The 27,128-nt window shown below is 46.2% G+C and overlaps 4 protein-coding genes across 4 annotated transcripts; 1 reads left to right on the plus strand and 3 right to left on the minus strand.

Moving 5' to 3' along the window:
• Positions 1-6,884: 6,884 nt before the first annotated feature.
• On the minus strand, positions 6,885-16,524 carry CDEST_06503 (Putative Rho GTPase activation protein). The gene is made up of 15 exons (XM_062922662.1): positions 15,725-16,524; positions 14,150-15,646; positions 13,683-14,032; positions 13,504-13,618; positions 11,885-13,423; positions 11,666-11,825; positions 11,307-11,596; positions 10,955-11,242; positions 10,519-10,890; positions 10,364-10,450; positions 10,080-10,252; positions 9,333-10,009; positions 7,401-9,240; positions 7,084-7,336; positions 6,885-7,027 (listed from the first exon to the last, which is right to left on the minus strand). The coding sequence occupies exons 1-15, from the start codon at positions 15,776-15,778 to the stop codon at positions 7,013-7,015; spliced, it is 7,710 nt and encodes a 2,569-aa protein (XP_062778713.1). The 5' UTR covers positions 15,779-16,524; the 3' UTR covers positions 6,885-7,012.
• A 318-nt stretch (positions 16,525-16,842) lies between these two features.
• On the minus strand, positions 16,843-20,811 carry CDEST_06504 (Putative Zinc finger, CCHC-type, 5'-3' exoribonuclease, xrn1, helical domain-containing protein). Its single transcript, XM_062922663.1, has 3 exons — positions 20,004-20,811; positions 17,817-19,923; positions 16,843-17,759 (listed from the first exon to the last, which is right to left on the minus strand). The coding sequence occupies exons 1-3, from the start codon at positions 20,311-20,313 to the stop codon at positions 17,129-17,131; spliced, it is 3,048 nt and encodes a 1,015-aa protein (XP_062778714.1). The 5' UTR covers positions 20,314-20,811; the 3' UTR covers positions 16,843-17,128.
• A 540-nt stretch (positions 20,812-21,351) lies between these two features.
• On the plus strand, positions 21,352-25,059 carry CDEST_06505 (uncharacterized protein). Its single transcript, XM_062922664.1, has 6 exons — positions 21,352-22,474; positions 22,537-23,771; positions 23,824-24,253; positions 24,305-24,454; positions 24,515-24,625; positions 24,685-25,059. The coding sequence occupies exons 1-6, from the start codon at positions 21,494-21,496 to the stop codon at positions 24,805-24,807; spliced, it is 3,030 nt and encodes a 1,009-aa protein (XP_062778715.1). The 5' UTR covers positions 21,352-21,493; the 3' UTR covers positions 24,808-25,059.
• A 169-nt stretch (positions 25,060-25,228) lies between these two features.
• Positions 25,229-27,087, minus strand: CDEST_06506 (Putative protein arginine N-methyltransferase, Zinc finger C2H2 superfamily; the record flags this gene model as incomplete). The annotated part of the gene is made up of 4 exons (XM_062922665.1): positions 25,229-26,109; positions 26,175-26,291; positions 26,353-26,736; positions 26,838-27,087. 4 exons carry the CDS (start codon positions 27,085-27,087, stop codon positions 25,229-25,231), a joined length of 1,632 nt encoding a protein of 543 aa, XP_062778716.1.
• Positions 27,088-27,128: the final 41 nt, after the last annotated feature.

Consider the following 27,128-nt stretch of genomic DNA (forward strand, 5'->3'; position numbering starts at 1 on the left):
ATTACTAAAATAGTAAATAAAATAGTAATTATAAATAAAAAACTTTAGTGTTAATTAGAAAGTAATTACTTTACTATTATTATAAATATAAGTAGGCTGCAATTAATTAAAGCGCCTTATAATATTATCTTTATTAGTTAAGATTTTAGCTTAGTGTAAAAGTTAGTAGTAAAGGCTTAAAAAGCTATTAAAAATAAGACTTATATTAATTAAAGCTAAAAGGCTTAAATGCTTATAATTAGCAGTAAGCTTCTAAATACTTATTTAATTAATATTAATGCTATAAAAACTACTTTATAAAGGATTAGCAATATATTAAGCTATTTTAACTTAAGTAGTAGAAAGGCACTTAAAAGTAGTAATAATATACTAGCGCTTATAAGGTAAAAGCTTATTATTTAAGTTATTAATACAGTAATTAGTAAAGGTATTTTAGGTCTTTTAAGCAGCACCCTAAAGTTTATAAGAAACTTATTTAAAAGTTAGTATTAATAAATAATTACTAAAAGTAAAAAGAAATATATACTATAAAATACTTCTTATAATTAATAATATAAGTAATATAGTAAGCAGTATAAGTACTTATATAATAAGAAAGCTTATTATTATTATAATAAAGCTAACTAAAATAGTTAATATATAGTAGACTATTACTACTAAGCTTAAAAAAACCCTTTTTAGGCTTATACTTAGCCTTAATAATGTTTGCAATATAAAGAATAATACTTATAACAAGTAAAAGCTTATTAAAAGTAAGTTAATAAAGGGGAATATAAAAAAAAAGAATAAAAAAACTAAAAGGGAATTACTAGTTAACAAATAATAAATAAAAGCATATAAGAAAAGCATAAAGAAAAAAGAAAATTTTGTTAAAATTAATAAGACTAAAAGGACTATTAAGGTAGATATATAAAGGGAGCATATTTATCCTAACTACTTATATATAATAGCTACTTAAAAGACTATTACAGATAGAAGAGAAGGTAACTATTATAATAATAAAGACCTAAAAATATAAAGATATATAAAGTAATACTAAAACTATAGTAATAAAGGCATTAATAAATGCATTTAAATTATAAAAAAGCCTACTAATAAAGGCAACTTACTAAAACTATTAGCAACCTCTAAATAAAATAATGCTATATAAAAAGATAAAACTTATAATAATTAACTATTATAATAACATTAGTATAGTAATATAGCGCTAAAAAAACCTTAATTTAGACTTTACAGCCTTAAGGACTAAGGCTTAAGAGAGGAAGGTAATTATAAGGGTTTAGCTAAGCAACTAGCTAGAGATACCTTAGCTAGAATGTATAGGCTACAACCTCTTTTTTACACCTTAAGAGAAGATTCTTTATGTAGTTAGAATCTTTAAGCAAAAGTTATATAATAGAGGGATACCTACCTTTCTAGTAGAACCCTACCTAGTTAAGTGCCTTTAGCTATACTCTTATAAAATTTTACCTCTTCTTATAGTATACTAATAGCTAATTTCTACCTTAATAGCGTATTTACTTTAGTAAAAATAAATAAACTATAAATAAGATTAGCTTAAATTAGCTACAGCATTTTAAAAAGTATATAAAGTCTTATATAAAGGGTATTAAGCAGCTTTTAATTCTTAATAGCTATAATAGCTATAAGTCTACTAAGTTTAATAATTACTATAAGAAATATAGTATTATTACTTTTTATATACCTCTTTATATCTTATATAAGCTTTAGCCTCTTAATATTAGCTGTTTTAGTCTACTAAAGGCATTATATAGCAAAAAAATTAAGAAAATAATATAAATGCAAATTATATATATTACTAAAGATAACTTCTTTTCTACCTTTAAAGCAGCCTTTTTTACTTTAATAAGTAAAGAAAATATATAAGCTAGCTTTAAATAGGCTAGCTTTATCCCTTTTAACCTAAAAGTAGTTATTTTCTACTTATATTTTAAGCTAAAGATACTAATACTATTTAACTTATGCTTAAGCAGCTAAAGCTCCTAAAACCTAAAAATACTAACTATAGTATATAATACTATATAAAGCTTTATATTACTTAAGAAAAGGATTAATAGTTATTAATATAGCTTGCTGTAAGACTAATAGAAAGGAGGTAAAAAGAGGTAAATAGGTTAAAAGGTAGCTTTATTGTTGTTATATCGTAATAGTAATAAGGATAATAATTCTAAGTCCCTTAGGTAGGGAGAAAAGGTCCCTATATATAATTAAAGTCCTTCTAAGTCGCAATAATGCCCTATTTAGGATTATTATTATACTTTAACTAGAGACTGCCCTTAAACTAGCATTTATTAGATCTGTAGTATATTTAACGTTATACTTTACGGACTTCTAGTTATCCAGCCTTTTAAGGGTTATAATTAAGGTTAACGTTAAAGGGATCCCTTAGATCCGGTTTTATCCTATATTAAAGTTAAGGGATTCCTTAGATCCGGTTTTATCTTATATTAAAGTTAAGAGATTCCTTAGATCTAGTTTTATCTTAACCTTAATAGACTAAGGAGGTTATTTTAACGTTAACGCTTAGACTAAAGGCTTATTTTAGCCTATTAACCTTAGTTACTAGTATTTTAACCTTATTAACCTATTGCTATTATTACCTTATTAGGTAATAGTAGCAAATTTGTACTAAGTTAATTAGATTTTAGTATTAGGTACCCTATAGAAATAAGTACCCTATAATACTATTTATAAGTACCCTATAGTACCTATAATAAAATAAGTACCCTAGAGTAGTTTTATTCTTTTTTAGGGCTTATACTTACTAACTTATTTATATAAAGTAGTTAACTTATAAGCTAAAGGTATTAGTAAGTTAGTATATAAACTAGCTTTTATTAAAGCTAAATGCTATAAGCTTTATATAGTAAATAAGATACTAAGTAAGCATTAAAAGGCTAAAAAAACCTAACTACATCTTAGAGGGTCCCTTAATGCAGCTAAAGTAGAGGTAATTTAGGTAGAGAAGGGGGTTATTAATGCTAAAGGTAAAAATACGCATTAAGAAGGGGCTTATATAGAGGGAGGTAAAATGCATAAGCAACAATATAGTAATTACAAAAAGACTAACGTACATGCATAGCAAGTGGCCCATCATAGCAAGTGGCCTACCTCTACCTACCCTCCAGCTATTTATATAAGTTAATTAAGCAGCATTGTATGAAATTAATTAAAACTACTTATTATCCTCTTCTTTAGAGGTCTCCTATACTACCTAATATGTTTGTACGTTATGTTTAGTCTTTTTGCAATTGCTACATTGCTAACTGCGCAATTTACCCCCCTCTATATAAGCCCCCTCCTAACGTGTATTTTTACCTTTAGCATTAACAACCCCCTTCTCTACCTAAATTGCTTCTGCTTTAGCTGCATTAAGGGACCCTTTAAGATGCAGTTAGGTTTTTTTAGCCCTCTAATGCTTGCTTAGTATCTTATTTGCTGTATAAAGCCTATAGCACTTAGCTTTAATAAGAGCTAGTTTGTATGCTAACTTACTAATACCTTTAGCTTATAAGTTAACTACTTTATATAAATAGGTTAGTAAGCTATATTAATAACTAGTAATCTTTTTCTTAAGTAATATAAAGCTTTATATAGCATTATATGCTATAGTTAGTATCTTTAGGTCTTAGGAGCCCTAGCTGCTTAAGCGTAAGTTAGATAGTGTTAGCATCTTTAGCTTAAAATCTAGGTAGGAAATAACTACTTCTAGGTTAAAAGGGATAAAGCTAGCCTATTTAAAGCTAGCTTATACGTTTTCTTTACCTATTAAAGTAAAAAAGGCTGCTTTAAAGGCAGGAAAGAAGTTATCCTTAGTAATATGTGTAATCTGTATCTACATTATTTTCTTAATTTCCTTGCTGTATAACGCCTTTAGTAGACTAAAACAGCTAATATTAAGAGGCTAAAGCTTATGCAATAAATAGGGAGGTATGCAAAAAGCAATAATGCTGTATTCCTTATAGTAATTATTAAACTTAGTAGACTTATAGCTATTGTAGCTATTAAGGATTAGGAGCTGCTTAATACTCTTTATATAAGACTTTATACACTTTTTAAAATGCTGTAGCTAATTTAGGTTAATCTTATTTATAGTCTATCTATTTTTGCTAGGGTAGATGCGCTATTAGGGTAAGAATTAGCTATTAGTATATTATAAGAGGAGGTAATATTTGCTTTTAATAATAATATATAGAGGTAGCGCCTAGCTATTTATACATACGCCTTAAATAATAGAAACTTATTTGCAATTACTAGGCTGCTTTATATAAAGCCTTTTATAGCAATTAAAGGTTGTAACAACCTTTGCATGCAACAGCATTCCTATTAAGAAGCCTATCTTATTAAAATTATAAATATTATTATTATAGATTCTATACTTTGTAATTGTATTTTATATAAAGGTAAACTAAGCTTGTATAATTGCAGGATCTTTAGCTAACACCCTCTAATAGTTAATTCTATATTAAAAATGCATCTTTAGTTGTAGTTAGCATTATATAAAGTTCTCTACCTATTAGGGTCTAATATACATTGCGTTGCATTTATTAAAGAGGTAATTAGCTATATCTTATATATTATTAAGTTGCAGTAGAAATCCTTAATTAATTAGGTTAATAACTTATTTAAGAATTACTATTTCTTTTAGCTTAGTTATCTTTATTAATTTTGTATAAGTCTTGTAGTATAGTAATTATCTAGCGCATTAGTATTAAAGTGTTGTTCTTAGGATGTTGTAAATAGAGGCTGCTTTTTGTATAAATAGATTTAGGTCTTTTTTAATAGCTTTAATTGCAAGGATAATATAACTTTTGTTTAAAGAAGAACTTATTATTGTATGTAGAGGAATGTTGATGTAAAGTTGAAGTTTGAGGAGGAAGGAGGAAGTGGGCTACTTGCTATGATGGGCCACTTGCTATGCATGTACGTTAAATATAATGTATAAACATATTAAGTAGTTTAAAAGACCTCTAAAGAAGAGGATAATAAGTAGTTTTATTTAATTTTATATAATGCTGCCTAATTAACTTATATAAATAGCTAGAGGGTAGGAGAATATATATTGCTTACTATAATGCGTTGCTTACTATATATATACATTATATAAAATTCTTGACTTATTAAAGTTTAATATATATTATATTATATTTATTAAGAAGGCAACTAGCTATATTTTATATATTATTAAGTTATAGTAAAAATTCTTAATTAATTAAGTTAATAACTTATTTAGATAGAGTAAGCTTCTTATCCTTCTAACTAGGTAGTAAGGATAAGGTGTAACGCCTAAAAAGGCATACAGCATAAATATATAGTAAAAGCATACATCTTATACTTAATCCTATAAACTATTATCTCTATTTTAAAATACGCTATTAATATAGCTATAGCAAATATTAACTTTTTAAGTTCCTAATAACTATAGTTAATAATAGCTACAACTATTTGCAAGCCTTTCTTAGTAGTAAGGTACCTATTAGGTATACCTATAAGTTACCTTTATAAAGGGCTTATAAGAGTTGTAGAGATAGCTTTAAAAAGGTTATAAAGGTAGTTAGTTAGCTTTGCAACCTTAATAGAGATAACTTTATTATTAATGTTAAATATAGGGCTGCACTAGCAGCTTTTTTCCTTTTTATTAAATCCTTTATAATGCTTAAAATACACTTAAACTAAGAATATACCTATTATCTTATTATACTATTATTAAGCTTAAAACTAAACTATGCTATTAAATATAATTCTTACTAGCAGCGCTTCTATATCTTACTACAAACTAAGTTAATATACCTAAATGCATTAGGTTAAAGGCCCTTAATCTATAGGGTATTATTACTAACTATAATAAAATATATAATCTAACTAAAATAATAATGCTAGACCTTTAGCTATAAAAGAATAAAATTAAATACTATAGTGCTAAAAATATAGACCTAAAGAAACCTATAATGTAAATAAAGTTATAGTAGTTTGCTATTACAATTATTAGTGCTAAAATGCTGCGCTTGCAATATAGTAAAAGCAATAATAAGCTAAAAGGTATTATTAATAAGTTAATAAGAAGGTAAAGTAGGATCTTAAAAGGGAGGTATAAAACGCTAGAAAAAGAGGCTTTAGAGATGTTAATAAAGGATTATAATAAGTGTAAAAGGTAGTTTTTAGCTATAAAAGAGGTAATTAGTAATATTTTGCATAAAAGTTAATTATAAATGTTAGAAGGCTAGAATAAGCAAAGTTATTAGTACCTATTGTAGTAATTAATAAGTTATTATTGCTATAGTTATTAAATATACATTAATTTTTATATAATAGTACTCTAAAGGGTATTAATAACTTATTTAAGAGTTACTATTTCTTTTAGGCTAGTTATCTTTATTAATTATATATAAGTCTTATAATATAGTAATTCTTTAGTATATTAGTATTAAGGTATTATTTTTAAGACATTATAAATAGAGGCTGTTTTTTGTATAGAAGAGGAAGAAGAAAGTAGGCTACTTACTATAATAGGCTACTTACTATGTATATACATTATAGTATCTCAGTATAGCATAAAGCAGCCTCTTTACTTTTAGTAATTTAAGTAGAAATTCTATCTCTTATATTATATAGGTATATAATCTAATTATTAGAATAATATAATTATATAACTATACAACACCTACAACTTAGGAACAGAGTGCACAGACTAGATTGTGCAGCACTTACTTATATACAGGGGAATTATCACTTAGCTTAGCCTAAATAACTTAAGGCCGGACGAACTCGTACGACCCCAATCCTGTAGTTAGAAAGGACAGTCACAGATATTCAATCTTTAGTTCACCCTACATTTTTAGTACCTGCGTGCACATATAAAGTCCATTCAACACTAATTATTATTAATAAAAGTAGCTTATAAGTTAGAAAAGAGAAAACTTTAGACTAGAAAGTAATAAAAAGTTAATATTAAATATAAGCCTATTTAATCCTCCTATAGTATATGTTTATACTATACTATAATAAGCTGTATTACTATTAGTATAATATTAAAGTAGATATAACTTAAGGACTTATAAATACCTCTATAAGCTTCTCTGTAAGAAGGAAACATTTCCTATCTTGATCCTGACTGAAATTAAAGGAACATGAGCGCCACAGCCCGCTGAAGCCCATGTCCTCAAGGATGTCGTTCAGCACAGTAGTGGAGTCTAATGCTATAGCGAACTTTGGGTTCGACGTGAGAGCATGTAGAAGCGACTGCGCTGACTCTAACGTGGATGAGTTTTGACAATGCAGGAGGACATCGTCCAGGATGGAGACAATAGGGCCGCAGCTAGAGAAATGTTAGTGGTCGGTACAGGATGAGTTTATCCAAGGTGCGAATAAATACAGCTTACAGATGCATAATGACGGCCGGTCTAACTGTTGCGAGCTCAGTCAACCATCGAAGGGTCCGGTTCTGCAGCGCATCCTCCAGATACTGGAAGTCAATCAACTCAATGGCCGTGTTGAGGAGGAGATCTTTGTCTTTCATGCCGCCAAGGTCCTCATATCGTTGTGTCCCAGTCACATCCCCCAACAGTAGAGGGTTAATTCCAGCAAGCCATAGGCTGTCCCTGAGCTCGTCGCTCCCTACAGTTCGTGCTAGGATCAAAGCCATGTAGGGTGATCGAGAAATGTCGTCTGATGGATGGCCTACACCTCCTACAGGATTGCCGGCCATGTCCAAGAAGGCTGACAGCACTCTTGTTGCATTGGTCTTGGTTGTGGTGTCGGCTAGGCCGCGGGCGAGACAAGCGCAGACTGCGAAATGAAAGTTCTCGGCCGTAAAGTGAATGCCGTAAGCATCATCCAGAGGCAGAGCAGCCTCCTCGAGCTGGACCCGACCCTGAAGTAGTAGAGGGCCCATCTTGTCACCTCTTAAGTCTCCTACTGTACTGATGTTAGTCATGACCGCCTCCAGGAACTGAGCCGTGCAATTGAACAGCGCCGGAGGGACTAGTCGTAGGAGAGATATTGCAAGCCAGAAGAGCTGAAGACCATATCGAGACGCCGATGGTAGTTTTGCCATCATTTTGGACAAGGATGTGACGATGGAGATGAGCATGTCACTATTGGTATCCTCACCCAAGCGACCTACACTGTTCCGCAAAGCAACAAGTACTTGGTAGAGCAGGTCGTCATCCACCTCTTCCCGCGCTAAGCAACCCATGACAGCGAAAGCCCGAGGTTGGATGGCTGGATTATTTTGGAAAGCAGTGCTAGCAACCAAGCTCATCCATCGAGACCTCCAGGCGTTGGAAATGTCGACTGAAGGTGCCGCAACAGAGCAGACCTCAAACAGAACAGCGGCCAGGTTCTCGGTGGCAGTAAGCGAAGGCCCAGCATCCTGTGTCGTTGACATAGAGGCGCCGTCGCGCAAGAATGGAGGCGGCGCCGAGAATATTTCGCTCCTGGGCTCGCTGAGAAAGTCCAAGCTGCCCCTAAGCTTGTTGAATCGTGTGTCGTCGAGATTGAAAGAAGTACAGGCTGCATGAACAGTGTTCACGAGGAGCCTGTGAACAAGTAAGCGCACCTCTGGAGCGCCGGTGTTGGCCAAGATGGTGACTATGTGGAATATCTCGGGCAAGTACAGCTGAGACTGGACCCCGTTGTCGAAAGACAGCGATAGACAGAAATGGAGCAAGACACAGATTTCGGCCCAGACGGCGTTGTCGGGCAAGTATTTTGTGGGTCGAAGTGAAGAACGGTTCAGCGCCTTCCGCAGCCGGGAAATGACCTTTCCACGCAGTGTGATGCTGCCCATGCCGGAGACGATGGAGGACAAAGCCTCCATTGGTTCTTCGGCGAAGCTAAAACTCAGTGCTGCTCTCATGAGCTCTTCGAGAAAGATGTCAAGTATCGTTTCGTCCTGATAGATGGCGGGCCAGACAACTTGCTCCAGTGTGTATGTCAGGCCGTGGTCCGATATGGCGACGTCAATGAGTTTCCGGAACAAGGCGGCAATCTTCTCCTTGCCTTTCTCGGCGTCTGGCTCATTTGCCAAAACTGCCGTCCGTAGACCCGGCAGCCATGGTGCCATGTATGCAAGGCTGAGGGGCTTTTGCTCCTCTGTGAAGGTCTCCCAGCCAACGAAAAACTCGGTCAAGAAGTCAAATGTCAGCTGTGGTTCGGATGTTGCCAACTGCCGGCTGATCTTGATGATGAAATGAGAAGGGTCCATCGGAACAGAAACGTCTGCATTGAAGCCATTAGCATACGTTCATGCAAGGAAGGGATAATGTCTGGGACGAGCTAGGCCACAAGAGGGCGATGAGATAGCAGCATACCTTTAGTGCACATCAAATTCGAAGCTGCACCGAACTTAAATGCCTTACAGAGGGCTCCAAGTAGGTTGTACGACGAAAGTCTCAACACATGGTCTGAGCTTGACAGGTTCGTGAGAGCAAGATTGAGCAGAGTGCCCGGCACATCCTGCGGACGGATCAGTCGCTCGTAGGCTTTGTGTGCCCTTGTGTCCTTGCCATATTTAGCCTTGGCACCACGGATCGTCTGCAGCACGTCGGCCTTTTTGGGGCTGGTGAAGTACATGACAATTTTGCCATTGTCCGCACGCAGGCCGAAAGCTGAGTCGTCCTCTGTTTGAATTGACGTGGGTGCTTCTTCAACCTCGCCAAGTCTGAAGATGTCGTTGACGGTGGTGCTGAGCCGGTAGCCAGGGAAGACCTCTTGTTTCTTGGTGGTCGTAACTTGTACGAACTGGCTGCCGACCTTGATGACTACTTCGATTTTGCCCTTTGTCTTTGACAGCCGAGTAATAGGCTGAAATACATACCGAGTGTCCGTCACGACGCTAATCGTCTCCTTGGGGAGATGAAGTTGGCTGAGGTGGAAGTGAGCTTGCAGATCTTGCAAACTACCAATCAAATGGTAGTCAACGTTCTTTGGATTGAAAACACTGTTATCACTCTTCGCAGAGACTCTGAGCAGCCTCCGAAAACACTTCCTGTTGTGCATCAGTGTCCGCCGTTGTTCTATACACCATGTGGCACCCGGCGCTTTGAATAGTTGCTTACCTGAATGCGCTATTCATGTTGTACACATAGATCCTAACGAGGTTCTTGGACAGCTCGACTGGTGTAAGTTGTTCGAGTTTTTTGAACAGATCGTCCTGGGGCTCGTTTTGGCCATTGTAGCAAGTGGCATCGATGAGCAGACCAAAGGGCTTATGCCACAGACGGCTTGCAATCTAAAAACAGTGAGTTAAAACTATTCGACGCGGCCAGGCAGTTGACCTCGCCTTGTTCTCGCGGGGGGGGGGGGGGGGGGGGGGGGGGAGGTGATAGGGTCCAAACAGTACCTTCAAGTAGCAATACAACAGAGTATCATAATCAATGTTCTCGGCATCGATATGTCGTAGAATGATACATATAATGGACAAAGAATCCTGTCAACGACCGTCAGCTTATTGCTGCGACAGACCACGACGATTGAGAAGTTCTGGCTTGTTCTCACCTTGCTCTCGCCTCCGTCGTACACGGCCCTAGCCGTGATGAAGGACTCGGTACTACGAAAGGCGTTCCGAAGCATGAAGTTCTGGAAACGTGAGTACGACGGTGGAGTGTTTGAAGAGATCTGTGGCCTGTTCCAGGTGACGGCCAAGGGCGGCGGTCCCAGATTCGTGATGAGGTTGCGAAGAGGTTCGAGGACAGGTGATCGACCCCGAGATACCTCGGCTGGCGACCGCACAAAGTCCCTTCGCTCTTGGGTGACGAGTCTCTGCCGCATGTGATCCCAGTGATCATACAAGAACCGATGCAAAGCGACACATGAGCCGAAGTCAAATGACTCTATGGTGGGCGGGGTTTCCAGATTTTCAGGAGGTACCTACAGTATGGTTAGTACCCGGGAGAGGATGCATTGCACAGGCCAGGCTGATGGGAATACATACAGATATCTCGCGCAAGAAAGTAGTGACGCGGTATATGTTCTGGGTGAGGAAATCGTTCAAGGGGAACATGTACGGCTCCTTAGCCCCGAAGAGCACGTTGTTTGCGAGGTTCTGGATAACCTTGGCAATCAAAAGAAGACCCCGACGCATTTCCTTGGAAGGCGTTGTCGAGACCAGGCCCTCGACCTCGGGCGCAACGATAGCTGGGCAGAAGAACCTGAGGAAGACAAAGGCTCCCACAGCTGTGTACTTGGCCTCTTGAAACCGCGGAAGCACTGCAGTAGATATCTAGGAGCGTAGTATCAGATGATAAGCTTCATCAAGCCGTGGCGCGCAGTTGGGGAAGACCTACTATGTTGCAAATCTTGCGAAATGAAGCCGGCATACTGGAGGACGAGGCACAAATATCGTCGATGAACACCTTAGCCACAATACGCAGTTGGAGAGCGTTCTTCTGCAGCTCATCCGTAGAGCCGACTCTGGCTGGGTCCAGTTCGAGATCCAAGTCCTTGGAGGTGAGCATCAGCCTTTCAACAACCTTCTGCAAGGTAGCCTTGAGGTACGGCTGCCCCTTCCACTTGGCGTAAACGGAAAGCATCTTAGTTGCCACGCAGGTCCTTCGGAGAATCTCGGATTCGTTATCTGTACGTCCAACAAGCATGATCAATTGCCGGCCTTGTACTATTTGTAGCAGAAATACGGTCATCTTACCTGTTTCCTGTATCTCTTGCTTTATGAGGACTTCCAGTAGCTCGAAGCTGAGACCACGGTGCTCGAAAATGGTAAGCAATGAGACGGTCAGCTCGTCAACCTCACTGCTCGGACACACGGCACTCATGGCGGCAACAAGCGTCATGTCTTTGGTGAGAAGCTAGACAGCATGTGAGACCTTGCAGTTTGACCACGCGTTGATTATGAGCTGTCACATACCTCAAGCAACTCATCGTATTTCTCGCTGACGGCAGCATCTGTAAGATTGCTGAACTCTGTGCCCTGGATAAGGATGTTGTACAGGACTTTGACAAATGCTGTCCTGATCTCGACGTTATCGTGGTACCCAATGTTCAAGGAGTGCTTCAGGCCGACATCGATATTGGCACTAAGCAGATTCGAGAGGATGGTGATGGCATATTCCGAGGAGGATCCGCCTTCGTCTCGACTTGACATGCCCGCCATGAGTTCATTTCTGGCGCCCTCGGGAGACTCGTGGTTGAGCAACGAGAGGAAGCGATTAAAATATGTGTGGAACATCTGCGACTTGAGCTCGCTTGTGCCAGCATCGGTCTGTCCTTCACCAGGCTGCAGAGGGAGGCGGAACGTAAGTTCGGCCAGCGACTTCAGACACGCCTTGTCGAGGTCCTTTTGCACCCTTACAACCTCATCAAGACGACCGCCCGAGCTGCTGGTAGTTGAGTCGAGCCGTGGAGAACGAGGCCGAGCAATCCAACCGAAGATATACTCAAGGAGCTGGTTCCTGATCCGCACATCGTCTCTAAGGTTCAGATGCTCTTTTCTCTTCGTGACAGCCTCGCACAATTGACAGACCTTGATCTTCACCCGCAAAGTGTTGGTGCTGTCACTGACGCCGTCGAGAAATTTGGCGAAATTGAGTGCGAGGGCGCCGAGATGTATGGCCGAAGCGGCACCCAGATCCGAGGGACTTTCGAGACGCTCCACAAGCGCCTTCAGAAGTGAAATAGCTTGTTCGGCAAAAATGATTTCGACATCCTGCGCCTTATCGCTCGGTGCCAATGCCCCCGTGAAAAGAACCTCTAGTTCGGATTCAAGAGCCTTGAAGAGGGACTGATAGAGCGTAGACGAGACCTCGCTCGACAAAACCTCCCGGGTAGCCTCTCTGATCCTAACGCTTGCGCACCCTAGGAGCTGGATGCTGAGCTTGAGATATCTGCCAAGTAGAGGCTCTTCGTGGTTCTCTGAAGGAAGCCTGTCGATCCATCTCAAGACGCCCAGAGTGGGTTCCTCGAGGATGATTGCCTGGTTTGCAGTGCAAATGCCCCCCAGAGACGCAAGGAAACCCGAGTAGTTTCGCCATTCAGTCAACGTTCTCTCGTCAACAGCATCAACTGGCGCCATAGAGACTTCCCTTGAGAGAAGCAGCCACCTCTCAAAACCGTACTCCCACGCCGAGAGAATGCCGCTCGTGGGGTATTGCAGACGACGGAGCAGACCACGAACTCTCTTCTGGAAAGCCACGAGCCCGGTGAACCTGAAAGCTCTGGAGGCGATCTCGCCATACACCTCGCCGTTGCGAAGCAGCGTGGCGAACCCTTTGGCAGCGTCCGAGGCAACATCGACGAGGCTATTCTCCTCAAAGAAGAGGCCTATACACGCTGTCACTGTCTGACAGGTTTCGACATCGGCAGAACACAACGAGACGAGGAGGGTCGTCTCAAGCCTAGAAGAGGCTGCCTCGATTTCGGGAACGCCTTCGGGAATATCTGACAACTCCTGAAAGCGAAATGAGGTCACGTTAATGTCGTGAACTAGTTGATACGTGACAGGGTTCAGTCGGTTTAGCAACAACTCACACGCAGTGACGCCAGCAGAAACTTGCGAGCCTCGAGGTACTCGTGGATGGCCTTGATAGTTGGTCCGTCTCCATCGGATGTAACATCATTGCACATGTTCAGCAGAACCAGCGAGCTGCAAAGACAAGTTAGCCAAGGTGCAGTAATACAGTCTGCGTGAGGAGTTTCTATCGTCATACCTGCGCCTCCAGAATTCCCTCTTCAGTGTTGCAGAAGTCAGTCTGCCACAGGAGTGGAGGGTATCCAAGATGGAATTGTCTGAAAAGAGGCGCTTCGCAACGCCGGTGGCAAGTCTTCGGATGGTAGGGTTGGCAGATACAACGCACGATAAGAAGGATAAGAAGACATCTTCGTCGGCAGCGCCAGTAGTAGGTTCGGCTTGTCCGTCGCCATCAAAGAGGGAGCGAGGCGAGGCGTCCAAGAACTTGAGAACATCACATGCCATATTCGTAAAGGAGTGAAGATTCGAGTCACGTCGCGGTAACGCGAGAGCTACGGCAGTGGATTCTGCCGGTAGATCCGCAACGGCCTATCATCTTAGTCACTATCTTGGTCTGCATAACAACGGCTACGATAATGAAGAACGCCTCCAGTCCGAGGGGAAGGATGAAGAGGAAACGAGAATAGCACATCTCGCCTGACATACCTTGAGCTGAGTACGCATAAACGGTCCAGCCATTGCAAAGAGTTGCTCATAAACTTGAGAGTCGTTCTGGCGCGCAAAATAACGGCAACCTTGCACAACAGCCGTCTTGAAGGCCTGTGGCGAAGATAGACTGAGATACGACTGGCTGAGCGAGTCGACACAACTGTCCAGGCTCAGCTCAGCCAAGCTCACAAAAGCTGCAGTCATCAAATCTTGGTCGAACAAGGAAGAGTCATTACCCCGGCGGAAGACGGCTTCGCGGACCTCGTCTTGCACATCCATGGCGTAGCTCACCAGCGCTGCATCATCTTCCGCAATGAAGTGACGCGATGCTCTCAGCAAAGACACCAGGGAATACGCGGCTTGCTCATTCTTGTTCCTGAGGGCTTTCCGGAGGTTGTCCAAGAAACCGACTTTCTTAGCCATGCTACTGCTCTTGGCCTCTCGGAGATTACTAGCCACTTCGAACACGTCGGGTAGAAGGAAGAGTAGGGTCGTTTGCAATGGGTACAGCATTCCCTTCTTACGACCATTATCAACAACGGTCTGCGTCATGTCAAACAAAGTGTCAGCGCCGCCGTCAAGGCGCTTGTGTAGAGTGTGTTGCTGCACGAATTCATGGGGATGTCGGTCAAGCCACCTAGTGATGAGTAAGGGGGCAACAACGGCCACCGTGTTCTGGAAGGACTTTCGGAAATGCAGGAAGCTGGAACATATTTCCTGAATGATGAGTCCGAGCTTCTGAGCATCGACCCAGAAGAAGGACAAGATCTTGAGCACCGCTAGGGAGGCCTTGTCGTCATCAGGTGCAGCAGCTGATTGACCGGGGGCGGCCTGCACAACGGCCGCGGTACGGACGGTATACACGACGTTTCTGAAATAGTCGAAGGAGCAAGACCAGGTCGAGGCCGTGACGTATTCAACAATGACCCTCACGCACGGCTCCAATACGGCGAGTTGAGTAATGGGTAGAGCGTCATCATCCTCGGAAGCATCAGCGTCAACGGGGAGGGGGGAGGGAAGACCGCTTGTAGAGCGAGCTACACCATCGGTATGTCTCGGTGTGTCGTCGAGAATGGTAGAGGACGGTAAAACGTAGCCCTCGGGGATGGGCTCAACCAGCCATTTGACCAAGTCGAATACGCGGTTGACAAGACCCTCGTCCAGTGGTTCGGGGACAATGGCCGGGGCAACGCGGCGGGGGTCGGTGCCGACGGGAGGTTGGCGTAAGCCCTGGGCCTTGACGTGGTCCCAATGGGCGGTACAGCAGTCGGCAGCCAAAGCGAGAACGTAAACCTCGGAAAGGAGTACGTGTGGCGGGTGTGTAGGTGGGGGGATGCCCTTGTAGTTTCGTATTATATCTTCGAGGAGAGCGACAAGGGAGTCGAGCACAAAGGCGAGTGCAGAAGTGCTAATCTTGACAAGGGTCGACCTCGTAATGAGGACGATTTCGTCCTGTTGAAGCTCCTGTCCGTGGGTTCCTGTCCTGTGGGGGAGCTGAAGAGGGAAAGAGAGAGAAGACAACATCAGCGAAAGGTCCAAGATTGAAAAGAAGTCCGTGGCGGGACGACTTACCCTGGTGGCGAGCCTATCGACCAGGCAGCCGACGAGACCAGCGTCGCCGTTCATTTCTGCGCTTCAGAACAATAGAGCTCATGACCGCACGCGCGCACCCAGTGTCTTTCTGCGTCCTCAAGCTCAGATTGAGACTTGGCCACGATGTTGCAGAATAATTGTCGTATGTAGGTAGAAGCGAGGGCTGAGGATGAGGAGGAGAAGTAGGTACGGAGAGGTAGGGTGAAGGCAAAGGCGACGATGGTGGGTGCGGGAGGGGGATGAAGCGTCGGATAGCCGTAGTAGAGGCGATTGTTGGCTTGCTGCTACTAGAGCTAGCAAACTGTCGGCGGCACAAGGCACGAACAGGACTGGGCACGGCAACAGAACCGGATTCGGACAACAGCCATGTATCGGTCGGTGTTGATGTATGACTTGTATCAGGTGGAGGAGTTGAGAGCCAAGCTGTGGACGAATGGCGCGCTCTCCCAGGAAATGGATGCAAACGGTCGGCCGCGGTCAGAGCTTTTGGGGGGAGGGGTGACAAGTGCCTCTTGTCTGAGATTGTCCGATTGATTAGTCGATTGGTAGGTAAGTGGACTTTGCGTCGCGAGAGAGACAAGGCAATCGAAATATGGGATGTCGAAGGTCGTCGTCACTATCGATTGTACGTAATTGTAAACAATGGGGCGTACCTTGCCATGAGCAGTATCCCGTATCAAAAGAATTTGTCTGGCCTAATTGCCATAGGCAGCTTGATCTACGGAGCACTACACAGGAGGTGCCCTTTGGAGCAATTCAAATGAATATTACTGACTGATGGCGAGGCAGGCGTTGGGAGATGGTGGGGAGCGGGGACGGGCTCCCAAATGTTGAAATGCCCTGCACCTACCAAAAAAAAGAAAAGGTACGTACTGCTGTCTGCAAGGTACCTACCACCTAGATATGTCGGCACCTTACCTACCTAGGTAGGTAGGTACCCCAAGCAATCGAGCCCAGGCGGCTGGAAAGGGAAGACTAACTGCTTTGGGCATCCCATTTTGACCTAACAAATGATACTACCAGTGAGTCCCAATCACTCACTTCCTGCTTCGGACTTGGCTGAAGTAAACTGGGCAAGATGCCGACAATAGGAATTCTTCAATTTGCAACCATCGGCTAACAGTCTCTAATGCCCACACAAACACATCGTCTCAGCTGCTGTGTTTATTGTGTTAAACATCTCACACATTGTCGTAGGCTCCCATCCTCAAGACCGATCATTTCTCTCTCAACAGCTTACAACTATTCGTGTCCGTCTGCACTATTCGTACAGAACACAATGATCAATGTTTCCTAAGCCCCCGCCCCTTGCATACTGGATGGGGGACTTCCTCGCATACAAAGGCCGTCCCCGGCCAGACACACAAAAATTCTGTCCTTCATCTACCGGTAATTGTTGCGTCCGCCGTTATATCTTCCGCCGCCGCCACCTCCTCCATAATTACCACCACGGCCACCGCTATAACCACCACGGCCTTGGTAGCCGCCTCGACCTCCCTGCTGACCTCCATCAGTATGGCCGTAGTGAGAGTTGGGTCCCGGTGGCGGTGGCCCGTAGTTCTGATTCTGGCCATAGCCGCCTCCGCGGTACGACCCATTTGATACTCGCCCATCGTTACCGTAGCCCGCGGGTGGCGGCGGCGGAGGAAGTCCCATGCCGAACCCAGGGTGCCCTGGCGGCGGAGGGTGCCACGACGACTGGATCGGTGGTGGTCCAGGTGGCTGGTATCCATGTTGTCCATGTCCATAGTTGCCGTTGCTCGAGTGAGATGGGGGTCCGCGGTCTTGACGACCATGCCCGCCGGCGGGAGCGTAGCTGAAGTTGCCCCGACGACCGCCGTCGTGGTGGCCGCCGCGCTGGAAAGGGACGCCGCCATAGCCCCGTCCGGAACGATTCGACTTTCCTTTAAGTGTCTCTATGTCGTTGCGGTCCAAGGCCGGAGCCGGAGGCTTGACACCCCGCAGTAGCATAGACTTGTGAGGGTGCGTGCTTGTTGGAAATGTGTACCAAACCCTGCCTCAAGTATTAGTTTACAGATCAATCAGTCCTGCAGTTGGAGTCTCGGCGTACCTTAGGGACCTGTCGTAGTCGAGGTTAGGCATCCCTCCACGCTCCAAGGGATACACTAACTCCCCGTGTGGCAGATAATCCGGTATTTTCTCGACGTTACCGGCCAGCCCGTCACTAGTCCGCGGGTTGAGTTTCAGAGTGGGGGCCCCCTGCTTCTTGGAGTAAAACCCAGTCGTGATCTCATCGTACAACTCGTGGTGGGCATCTGACAGAAGCAGCACGTCTCTGCCTACACCGTTGCGTGCCTGATCTGCCGCACTCAGCAGAGGGTACTTCTTTTCGACGGCGGCCAACAATCTCGGCATCTCAATAAAAGGCAGAAGGGCCACCCCCTGCCACGCCATCTTCTTTCCGTTCAGATCAATCTCAAACTCGGTCGGGTAGAAGTCGATGACTTCGCTGTCCTCGTTCAACATGAGGTCATGGAAAACCTCGGGCAGCGCACTGCGAGAAGCGGCTGGCATCACACTCATCAGTTGCTCGAACGGCTTCGAGATGCGGCCCTTTTCAAACTGGACCTCCATCTTGTCAAGATCGACAAAGTCTGCGGCGAATGGAGCGTAGTGGTACGGGTAGTACCATTCCCAAGACGGGCAGCCCTGGAAATAGTACAAAAGCACCCATGACAGGCCCTCAACGTAGGCCCTTGCAACCTTGTGCCGAAACTCGTGGTCGCTGCGGTCAACGTGGAACTTCTGCTCGTAGTATCGATCGGCATAACCCTCCTCCCACATCCTAACATGGTCTACTGCAGCTTCTTCGGCAGCAGATGGTGTGCTTGGGCCCGTCGCAGTAGCCGGAGTCGAGCCGGCCTGCGCTGCCGCCTCTTCGGCCTTTCGTTTACCAAGCACAGACTTCTGGTCCAGAGTGCTCGGTACCTCCCCATTCGCCTTCTCGCCAGCGTCGGCTGCTTGGCCAGGCTCTGTTTTGGACATCAAGCCTTTGAGTTGGTCGCGAATGGCGCTTGCGGCGCTCTTGTTGGCAGTATTGGCATTCATGTTGGACGAGCGGCCAACCACCATATCGTGGGTGATACCATTCGGGCCTCCTGCTGCTGGGAACAAGGTCAAGCCTGCTGCCGCATTGTCGACTTGTTTTGGTTTGGCGAATCTGGGGTTGCGCTCTTCCTGCAGCTTTCTCCGCTTGAAGCTGGCCTCCTTCCGATCTTCAGTCTCTTTTCTTCTCTTGAATATAGCGTCCTCTTGCTTTGCCAGGCCATTGAGAATAAGCTGCGCACGACCTAGGTCAACGTGGCCGTCCTTGACGACATAACCGCCCATGAAGGGTAGGTTGTCCTTCCAGATAGCTGTCAGGGTGTCGATTCCGTTTTCTCGGATCTCAAGCGCTGGCAAGTGAGGCAAAAAGTCGTTACCCACAAAACAACACATGAAGACCCAGTCGTCGATGGCTCTCTCCAGATCGAACCGGAAGGGCAAACCTGGAACATTGAGCTCTGCGGCCAGATACTCTCGGAGAATGGAGACGTGAAGCCAGATGAAGGGCTTCAGAGCAAGATTCTTCTCCTGCTCGTCAAATTCGCCAACCTTCTCTTTGGCTTGTCCGCGACAGGCACGAGCCTCGTGTCCTTTCTGGCCGCACAGCTTGCACATCCTGGCCTTGCTATCTTGGAAGAAGACATCCTCACGCAGAACTCTGAAATGAGGCTCGTGGGTTGCGAGGCCAAGCATAATCAAATCGGCATCGAGACCGTAAATGACGTGGCGCGTGTTCGGGTCAAAGTCGGGAGATATGCGCTGAGACCGCACAAAGTTCATGATCTTATGCTCGCCCTCGCCGGGGACTGTCGCATCGGAAATAATGATCTTGAGCTTGGCCCAAGCCGGATCCGTGTTGAGCTTGTATGCGCACCAGTATCGCAGACTCGCCGCCAGGATATCCATGAATGGAGTTCCGGGAGTAATGGAGTTTGAGTCGAATGCCTTCTTCGTGACGCTTTCCAAACTGTCGTCGGACACTACACCGCCATTCTGCTGTTTCAACAGCTTAAGAAGCTCTTGCTTATCCTCTTCTTTCTCCTGGGCTTCCTGCGCAGATCGAAATCGACGAGAGCGTTGTTGGTTCATCTTGGCACGGGGGGCGACGCCATCTGTGACATTACAAGTTAGTTATGTGGCTAGCGGACGACAGCAACATGCTGTGAGACAAGACGATGAGAAGATAACTGACCAACGGCAATCATGAGCAGCTTGCGCGGGCGTACCATATTGACAACACGATCGGTGTATTTGAAGACCTCAAGCATCATCTCCTCTTCGTCCTTGGGAGCCGGGCGATCCTCGGGATGAGAACAAGGATGGACGATACCGTTCATGTCGAGATACAAGTTGTCAAGCTCCTCACCGTTGGGGTTTGGTCCAGTGGTGTCGACTGGAATCTCGGAGCCATCCTCCATCTTGACCGGTTGCTCCTCAATGACGGGCGAGATGATCTTGGGGTATTTGTTGGACAGCCATCGAAAAGCGGCTGGGATACCCATCTTGGCGGTTGTTCAATACGGTGTACGAACAGCAGATCAAGTGAGGCCGTTTTATCGACCTTTTCAGGCTGTCTCTTGGTTCCAGTACAGAAAATGAGGTGAGCTGGTAGCTCTTGTGTCGCAAGAAGACGTCGCAACAGGCGTTTGGCGCATGTATGCTGTGTTTTTGTAGTTTCAAGTGTTCTGCTCTACTGCAGTACTCAGGCCGCGAACAGTTACAGCCGCAGTGTCCGGTCGTAGTCGCGAGTCGCAATTGGTGAGGGAAGAGGCACCGAGGCTTCGTGAACGCAAAAGAAGGAGAAGGCAACGAAAGCGGGCTGAAGCGTACTGCGTTTTGCGCGCGAATATCGAGCGAGCAGACGTTCGATGACGAGCGACAGTAGTGTACTGAGCTCAATCTACTGTACAAGAAGGACAATGATCTTCTGCTAGGGTGAAATTCTGGATGGAATCTTGTCCGTCGTACCAAGCGTTGTGCGTCTACTTGCAACAGTGAGGTGCAAGGCTATGAGCCAGCCAAGGTGCGATAAGATAATACATATGCACGAGAAATGCATCGTTTCGAGACTAAGTATCTTGACACTGTGCAGACGATAGCAACGCCCTCTGATGGTAGTGTAATATGGCTACAGTGCAGAAAATTCTACATTAGCCCGCAATTATCCGCACTGTCAGTGCTTGACATACTTACCTAGGTAGGTCAAGGGACTAGCGAGGCTCCAATAAGTAACGATCATGGAAGGGAGCTATCTACCTACAGTGTGCCTTCGGCCTTAGTGCTAGATACCTTATCTGTAGCTCCAACGCAACTAGGGAGGTATTTAGATACATAATCTGTTTTCCGGCCTTATATCTATGTTTGTGTCTTAGTAAATAAACCTTTTGGAACATCTTATGCTAATAGCAGACTCTAGAATTATCGCAGTGGCGAGGGAAGCAATATGGCCTAGTGTATCCGTATGCTGGAGCTAATAAGACTGCAGTTGGTGGGTGCAGCTCGTCGCCGTTGGTCTTGACAGGTATTGCCTAGGTACATGACATGGATCTAGGCCCCTGGCTGGTCGTATCTCATGATCTGGCCTGTCTACAACTGCCTCCTCTTAAGCCTCTGCCTCATTTCCCTCCAACTCTGCCCATGGCCTTGCTGAAGCTTCCAATGGCCGGCGCTTGATAAAACAGCATGTTTTCCATTCCCACTGCTCCAGCGAAGCAGTCGGTCGGTGAGACCATCACGGTTCTGAGCGGCCGCCTGAGTTCGGCCACACTACTCGAGGATCGCCGTGCTGCTATACTTGGCTTGCGCAGCTTTGCCAAAGACTTTCCCGCTTCTGTCGCCTCTGGAGCACTTCGCAGCCTCATAGGCAGCCTCAGAAAGGATGCAGAAGATGTCGACACCGTCAAGGTGGTCCTTGAGACTTTGCTAATGCTCTTCAGCCCCAACGAAGACAGCCCAGAAGCCTCGGAGGAGATTGCCCTATGGCTCGCTGACGAGTTCACCCAGCGCCAAGAGAACATAACATTACTGCTCGACTTTCTCGACTCGACCGATTTTTACTCGAGACTCTACTCTCTACAGCTCCTCACTGCCATCCTTTCTGCCCGAACTGAGCGAACGGAAGAGTGCGTCTTCACGGCCCCTCTCGGCATTTCCCGTCTAGTAGCCGTTCTTGACGACAATCGCGAAGCTGTGAGGAACGAAGCCATCACCCTTCTCACATTCCTCACTCCCTCGTCGACCGACATCCAGAAACTCGTCGCGTTCGAAAATGCCTTCGACCGACTCTTCAATATCATATCATTGGAAGGCTCCCTGCCAGAAGGCGACCGTGTTGTGGAGGACTGTCTGATTCTAATCGCAAACCTGCTCAGGAGGAATCCTTCCAACCAGTCCCTGTTCCGCGAGTCGGGGGGTATCCGTCGTTTGGCCGTCTTGCTGGAAGGTGCAGAAAAGGCCCAGCGGGAGGATGCGGAGATTGCTGCTTGGGCGCAGACCCAACGCAATCGGAATATCTATGCACTGCTGGCAGTCGTTCGTCTGTTTCTAGTAGCTGGGGCCGTGGGGACGCCGCAGAACCAGCTTGCCTTTTGGCAACACGGCTTGTTGTACCATGCCCTCCAACTGGCCTTCAGCCACGTAGCCCAGCTTCCAATCAAGGCAGAGGTTGGTTGTCTCTCCCGTCACATTGGTCTATTGGCGCTATCATGTTAAGATTGTGATCGCAGGCTCTAGTAACCTGTGCCGACATCATCAGGGGCAGCTCCAGCCTTCAGGAGGGATTCGCCCAGCTTCAAATTCCGTCGCCCCTCGAAGCCCCCACATCAGCCGAAGCTGGTCAAGCAAACGGCATAGTCAAAGTTTACGTGATCGACGGTCTCCTGGATCTTACTCTCGGCGTGCAGGATTTGGAGGCATTCGATCTGCGTTTGGCAGCATGCGAATGTCTAAAGGCGTACTTCTACAACCACGACAACATTCGCCTGCACTTCCTCCGGAGGGCCATCGAGGGACACGATACCGGAGCCGACGAGACAGCCAATGTGCTGACGGTGCTGCTGCGGCCCTCCTCCGATGCCGCGGTGGCCAACCCCTATCGCAGTTGGTTCGCTGCCACTGTCATGTTGCATCTCGTCTTCGACAACTCGGAGGCCAAGAGCATGGCCATGGCTGTTACCGAAGGTGACGAAAAGAACGGAGAGGAAGTCGTCACGAGTATCCAGACTGTTGCTGCGCATCTCATCTCCGGACTGAACCGGGAGCAAGACAGCCGGGTTGTGGTAGGGTATCTGATGCTGCTCCTTGGCTGGCTTTTCGAAGACTTGGACGCCGTCAACGACTTTCTGGGAGAGGGGTCCAACACCCAGAGCCTTATCCAGGCAGTGAACCACCCATACCCATCTGGCGATGTTGTTCAGGGGCTCTGTGCCATGTTACTTGGCGTGCTGTATGAGTTCTCGACCAAGGACTCGCCGATTCCCCGGGCCGATCTTCATAACATCCTCCTCTCCCGTATGGGACGCGAGCGGTATATCGACAAGATGTCCAAGTTGAGAAGCGACCCGCTTATAAGGGACTTTGAAGTCACTCCTCAAAAACTCGGCAACTTGGGCTCGGGCAAGCTGCCCGACGTGTACTTTGATGCTACGTTTGTCGACTTCTTTAAGGACAATTATAGCCGCATTCTCCGTAGTATTGACCGGGATCCTGGGTTGGAGATTTCCGTAGTCTCGAACGGCATTCAGAAGGGTGTTTCGCGGGAACTCGTCGATTCTCTTCGAGTTCAGTTAACGGAGAAGGACCAAGCTTTGCAGGAAGCGCAAGTACGTGTCGAGACGATTGGCCGTCAACTTGGCCAAGAACAAGCCGATCATCGGCGGACTCGGGAGACGACTGCCATGGAGCTGGCTAGAATTAAGCAAGTAAACGAGGGTATGCAAAGACAGCACGATGCAGAGCTGCGGTAAGTACCATCTTTCTTTCGTGATGCTGCTAGCTATTGACCTTCTCGACAGAAACCTGCAGAGCCGGGTTACGTCTCTCCAGGAAGAACATCAAAAGCAAGACGAACAAACCCGAAGAAAGACAGAGTCCCGCGTCGCAACACTCGAGCAACAGCACAAGAAACAGTTGGATGAAGCTCAACGAAAGGCAGACGCTCATGTCGCAGCTCTTGAACAACAGCACAAAAGGCGGCTGGAGGAGGTCCAGAGGGATGCCGCCTCTCGAGTCACGGCTCTGGAGCAAGAGCTCAGGAAACAGATCGACCAAGCTCAGGAGATTGCCAAGATACAAGCAGCCTCACAATTGGAGGAGCATCGCAAGCAGTTGGAGCAAGCGCGCAAGACAGCTGAGTCAGACGCTGATCGTGTCCGCCACCGGGCCGAGGCCGACATGGCAGACCTCAAGGCTACTATCAGCCGACTTGAGGTTGATCTCATGAAGGTGAGCAGGCAGAAGAGGCAGGTCTCCCACATGATCCTAACCTCTATACAGGCCAAGAAGACGAAGCTGCAGGAGATACAAGCTATGCGGGAAGAGTTAGAGGAGAAGGCACGAGAACAGGAGACCCTTGTAGTCAAACTCGAGGCCAACGCCAAGCAGCTTGAAAAGGACCTGCGTGAGACTCGGGAAAAGGCCATGCAGGTAAGATCTGCTCCCGAAGAGATTGGCTGTGAAAGGAGCCGCTACTAAATCATTATTCAGGACGACATGGCGGTTAAGAAAGCCGAGGAAGACCGAAAGACAACGCAAAATGAGCTTGACGATTTACTCATGGTATTTGGCGACCTCGAGGAAAAGGTGGCCAAATACAAGGTCAGTCAGCCCGGCCTGGTTATTTGTTGGGAGTTCGAACTAACGCAATGCTTATACAGGCAAAGCTCAGGGAACTCGGAGAGACCGTCTCCGACGGCGACGATGAGGACGAAGATAGCGACGAGGAAGAAAGTGACGAAGATGATGAAGAAGACGAGGCTAAGAGCGACGATGGGAAATAGGTCCAAGGCATGAAGGACATTCTGTGCAGGGACTCCTCTATAGGTATAAGCATTCGAGTCACCACTGTACTCAAGGTCACTTGGCAAGCTTTGTTCGCTGGGCGCATATTAGGACATTGCGTGTCATACAGACTCGTCCATTTCCGAGGTGGGAGGCCGACCAGCAGCTTTGCATCGGGAGATTGTCATTTGCGACTGGCACTCCTTGCACACATAAACCTGAAATTTGGCTCTGTCACTTCATCGCACAATGAGACGGGTACGATGAGATTATTGCGATGGTCTCCAGGAGCGGCGTTTCGTTTTCAAGCCGACGATAGCGCGCTCAATCTGTTCGCATCTATCCCCGAATAAACCACCACGAATCGCGTCTCATTGCCTGTCTTGAAATAGCGATCTCTCGCTGAGGGGAGCAGCCTTCTTATCTCAGCTTCCACAGCTGTGTCTTCGTCTCCTGGGCGGGCGTAGTCCACGTGTTGCTTATGGTCAGCGCGCGGGGGTTGTTTTCGGGCGCTTTGAAGACAATGCGGCCGGAAACCTCATCTCCAGCCTTGGCACCAATGTTTTCTTCCAGATACTTGCTCATCAGGAAGCCCTGCTTCCAGTGGGTGTCGGGACCTGATGGCCCAGTGGTGAAAGCCACCTCGCCGGGCCGGGTCACGCTCGTCTCGCCGGCCTTGACCTGAAGGCCTGCCGGGATCGCATCCTTGCGAGAAGTAGTGAAGAATATGTCGAACCAGATCAGGAAGCCGTCCATCGATGGGATATCCTTGGATAGCGTCGACTTCCACTGGGCCTCGAAGTCGAGGTCCTCGATCTTGACGGTGTGCAGGTCAATGTATGAGATTTGCGAGGGAGTGCCGCAGATACAGTCCTCGGGCATGATCTCGATGCGAGCCTCGTCATAGATGCCGGCCTTCATCGATTTCATATCGAAGCCGTAGACGTCATCCCAGAAGGTGACGAAGTCGGTGATGTACTCAGGATCCGAGACGGGGGCCGTCCATATGGTTGAGATGCTCGGCGCGATGAGGCCGTTGGGCTTCAAGAAGCGGTCCCTGGCGACAAGGACGCTATTCATCATGGCCTCGTAAAGCAGGCAGTAGCCCATCCACTCGCTAATGATAATGTCAACCTGGTCGACGGGGAGGCTAATGTCCTCAACCCTGCCCCTGATGCAGGTGACCTTGTCGGCGAGCCCGTTGGTAAAGACATTCTCCCGGGCCTTGTCAATGATGTCCGATTTGTCAACGGCAAACACCTGCTTCGCGCCGGCCTTGGCGCAAAACATACTCAGAATACCTATATCGCAGTGGTCGATCAGCCCGTGCATGGTCCAATTGTTTCTAGTCCTAAGAAACACTTACCAGTTCCACAGCCAATGTCAAGGACGATCTTGTCCTTAAAAAGAGACTTGTTGTTATAGACAAAGTCACGGTAGGAGTCCGTTCGGACCTTGTCTTTAAGCATGGTCTCGTGGATGTCTGGAACTTTGTCAGCAGAACGACCATCATAAAAAGAAGGCGGGGGCAATTGGGAAAGTACCGTTGGCGGCGTAAGACTCCCAGTAGTACTGAGACTCATCCTTCCGAGCCCCCTTATCGTCGACGTCACGGGACTTCTCGCTCTGGGTGGTAACGGCAGCGTCATCTCCCCACCGCTGGTCAAGGGTCTGCTCGACAGCAGAACGGTAGCTGGCGAACTGCGACTTGAGCTTCTCTAATTCCTCCTCGAGTTGAGTTTCCCGCGCAGAAGACGACAAAGTGGCCTGCTGAGTGTTCCCTGACGATTCATCGTCCAAGTTCAGCTCGGTGAGAGCCATGATTAAGGCATCATCATCAATGACAGGCTTCATGAACCGATCATCGGCAATATCCTCTGCGGATATGACCTCGGGCAGGGCAGCGCCGTCATGACTGCGTTGGCGAACTGGTGGCGATTATTAGCACTACCTCCTTATTACCCTGGGTCAGAGGATAGGGTTTGATGTTTGTTTGTCTAGTGACGAGGCGGAGGAGGGGGGAGGTTACTAAAGTTGACAAGCTTGACGGTGCCAAAAAAGTCGAGGCCGAGACGGCGACGAACGGCGAGGAGGTCAAAGTTGTGCTTCTCGCGACAGTGCTGCAGCATGGCGTTCATGTTGGGGAAAATGGAGTCATCTAGCAGTGAGATGAAAGTTACAGTCTCCTCCTCTTCGGGCTCGGCGTCCTCCCAGTCGGACTCATCCGACGAGACATCGGACTCGGCGAGACCCTTGTTCTTGATGTCGTCCTGAACCATGGCAGCGATGAGGGAGGGAGGGGTGGAGTCTGCGCTGGTCC

This window comes from Colletotrichum destructivum, chromosome 4 (genome assembly GCF_034447905.1).
Source record: "Colletotrichum destructivum chromosome 4, complete sequence".
NCBI classification, from domain to species: Eukaryota; Fungi; Ascomycota; class Sordariomycetes; order Glomerellales; family Glomerellaceae; genus Colletotrichum; species Colletotrichum destructivum.